Raw genomic sequence first — 2,535 nt, 5'->3', positions numbered from 1 at the left:
ACAGTCTGTAGTACAGGCTTTACTGTCAATGAAGCAACTGTAGTGTGTAAGAGCTTAGGACTGAGTGTATCAAGTAAGAATAGAATTATTTATTTATTTTATTTATTGTTTTATTAAAGAGGTTACACCATTTTACAATAATAATGAATACGGTCAGGGACTTGAGGACGTTTATTCAAAGACCGTCAGTTGCTATGGCAACGAGTCCCAGCTGTTAGACTGTAAAGGATACAACAGTTGCTGTGGGCACCAGTATGACATAGGAGTGTCCTGTGAATCATCATGTACCTCTGGGACTATAAGACTGGTGGGTGGACCTACTGATAGGGAAGGACGAGTTGAAGTGTGTCACAATGGACGCTGGGGCACTATATGTGACAAGGAATGGGATATCTATGATGCATATGTGATCTGTAGGACAATGGGGCTACCATGGAGAGGTATACACACACACACACACACACACTGCATGGCTGGTATCAATAGGAGGAGGTTTAAACTAGTGTTGATATAATGATCATTATTATGACCATTGACAGGTGCACAGGCATTTACTGGTGGGTACACTAGTAGTGTGTATGGATCAGGTACCACAGGTCAGGTGATATGGATTGAAGATATAGAGTGTACTGGAGAAGAGAACCAACTCAGTGAGTGTGTCAGTGAAGATCAGTATGGAGACAAAGGGAACTGCCAGCATTCAAATGATGTCAGCATGATCTGTGGTAAGTATCGATCACTCTTTATTATCACTGTTTGAAAATAATTTATACAAAATTAGGACTGATTTTTAGTCAATTTTTGGAAAAAAACATTTTTTTAGATTTTGGCCTATTTCTCAAAATAGTCATAACTCAAAAAATTGAAGTCAGAATCAGCTCAAACTTTCTACGCAGCATAAGGACATCAATATGTATCAGAAAATGTAATAAAATTTGGGTTGATTTCGGAGCCATTTAAAAAATACCATACTATTATTGATATTAACATTATCATTACGATTATATATAATTATTATTAATGCATCATGTAGCCCCAGGTCCCTGTGCATTAGCTGGTTATAATGAAACATGTTGTGATCCATCTACTGGTGCCAGTTGTCAAGGAGTTAACCCAAACACCGTCTGTCACTGCTCACTCGACTGTGAGGATCACAATGACTGCTGCATTGATGCACACTTGATATGCCAGTAAACAACATTAGTCACTATCATTATTATTATTATTGTCATTATTATTATTATTATTATTATTATTGTCATTATTATTATTATTATTGTTATTATTATTATTATTATTATTATTATTATTGTCATTATTATTATTATTATTATTATTATTATTATTATTATTATTATTATTATTATTATTATTATTAATCAATTTTTAGGTGTCATAACTATGATTTAAGACTAGCGGGTGGTACAGTACCTAATGAAGGTCGTGTTGAGATGTGCTATGAAGGAGAATGGGGTACCATCTGTGATGACTATTGGGACAACCTAGACGCACAAGTTGTGTGTCGTCAATTAGGATACTTGTCAACAGGTAAATTCACCAAGTAATGTAATACCTGAGGACTGAGATATCTGCTTAAGGTGAAGCTGAGGGCAGATATCAAGGGACTACTGATACTCACTGGTCACTGCAATAAATAATACACTATATTTTCTATTTTACCAATACTAGGAGCTCAGGGATTTAGATATGCATATTTTGGTGAAGGAACAGGTCCAATATATTTAGATGATGTACAGTGCAGAGGAATTGAGCGCAAACTGATATACTGTAAACGTAAATATTGGGGCCATAACTGCCGTCATTATGAAGATGCTAGTGTAAGATGCCCTATAGCACCAGAGTGTACTTCCCCTGACATAAGACTAGCTAATGGAGAGAACAGCTTTGAAGGAGAACTACAGATCTGTCATAATGGAGCATGGAGCAAAGCCTGTATTACTAATGATTATCTTTATGTGTCAAAAAATGCACTTGTAGCATGCAGGACAATATTTGGATCAACAAGAGGTAAGAAATAACATTATCAATTTATTATTATTATTTATTTATATATTTATTTGTAGTGAGTACATTCTATTTTTCATACAGCTGGTGGTCGTCAGGTTCACCAGGAGTTGGTTCAATAAGGTGCAATGGATATGAGAGCAATCTTGCTAACTGTTTTGATGACTACAACACTTACAAGAACTGCCCCAATGCTGTATTAACATGCTACCCTCAGTGGAGGTATGCTGGTCAACCAATGTTGATACCAGGACCTCAGTATGGTCGACTACTGGTCAGTGTTGACGATACCTGGGGCACTGTCTGTAAGGACCTGTTTGATGTCAATGATGCTGGAGTTGTATGCACTGAACTGGGACTACCAGCAAGCAGTAAGTGACTGATGATAACATTACACTGTTTTTATACCATTATAGGTCCCAGGGTGTACAGAGATGGTCAGTTTGGAGCTGGTAGGGGGTCCATACATTATAACTATGTTCAATGCGATGGGTCTGAGACACACCTCAA

The 2,535-nt window shown here is 36.8% G+C and overlaps 1 protein-coding gene across 1 annotated transcript in view; it reads left to right on the top strand.

Moving 5' to 3' along the window:
* LOC109589293 (deleted in malignant brain tumors 1 protein-like) overlaps nucleotides 1–2,535 on the top strand; it is a 5,713-nt gene that overhangs the window by 844 nt on the left and 2,334 nt on the right. Inside the window, exons 4-11 of the mRNA XM_020005398.1 lie at nucleotides 5–73; nucleotides 120–440; nucleotides 540–725; nucleotides 1,034–1,190; nucleotides 1,391–1,548; nucleotides 1,690–2,028; nucleotides 2,085–2,396; nucleotides 2,442–2,517. Of these exons, the coding sequence (XP_019860957.1) occupies nucleotides 5–73; nucleotides 120–440; nucleotides 540–725; nucleotides 1,034–1,190; nucleotides 1,391–1,548; nucleotides 1,690–2,028; nucleotides 2,085–2,396; nucleotides 2,442–2,517 (1,618 nt within the window). The remainder of the gene's footprint in view (nucleotides 1–4; nucleotides 74–119; nucleotides 441–539; nucleotides 726–1,033; nucleotides 1,191–1,390; nucleotides 1,549–1,689; nucleotides 2,029–2,084; nucleotides 2,397–2,441; nucleotides 2,518–2,535) is intronic.

This window comes from Amphimedon queenslandica, unplaced genomic scaffold (assembly GCF_000090795.2).
Source record: "Amphimedon queenslandica unplaced genomic scaffold, v1.1 AMPQUscaffold_11463, whole genome shotgun sequence".
Classification (NCBI taxonomy): Eukaryota; Metazoa; Porifera; class Demospongiae; order Haplosclerida; family Niphatidae; genus Amphimedon; species Amphimedon queenslandica.
Note: the sequence above shows the minus strand (reverse complement) of the source record. Positions and strands in the feature narration are given on the sequence as shown.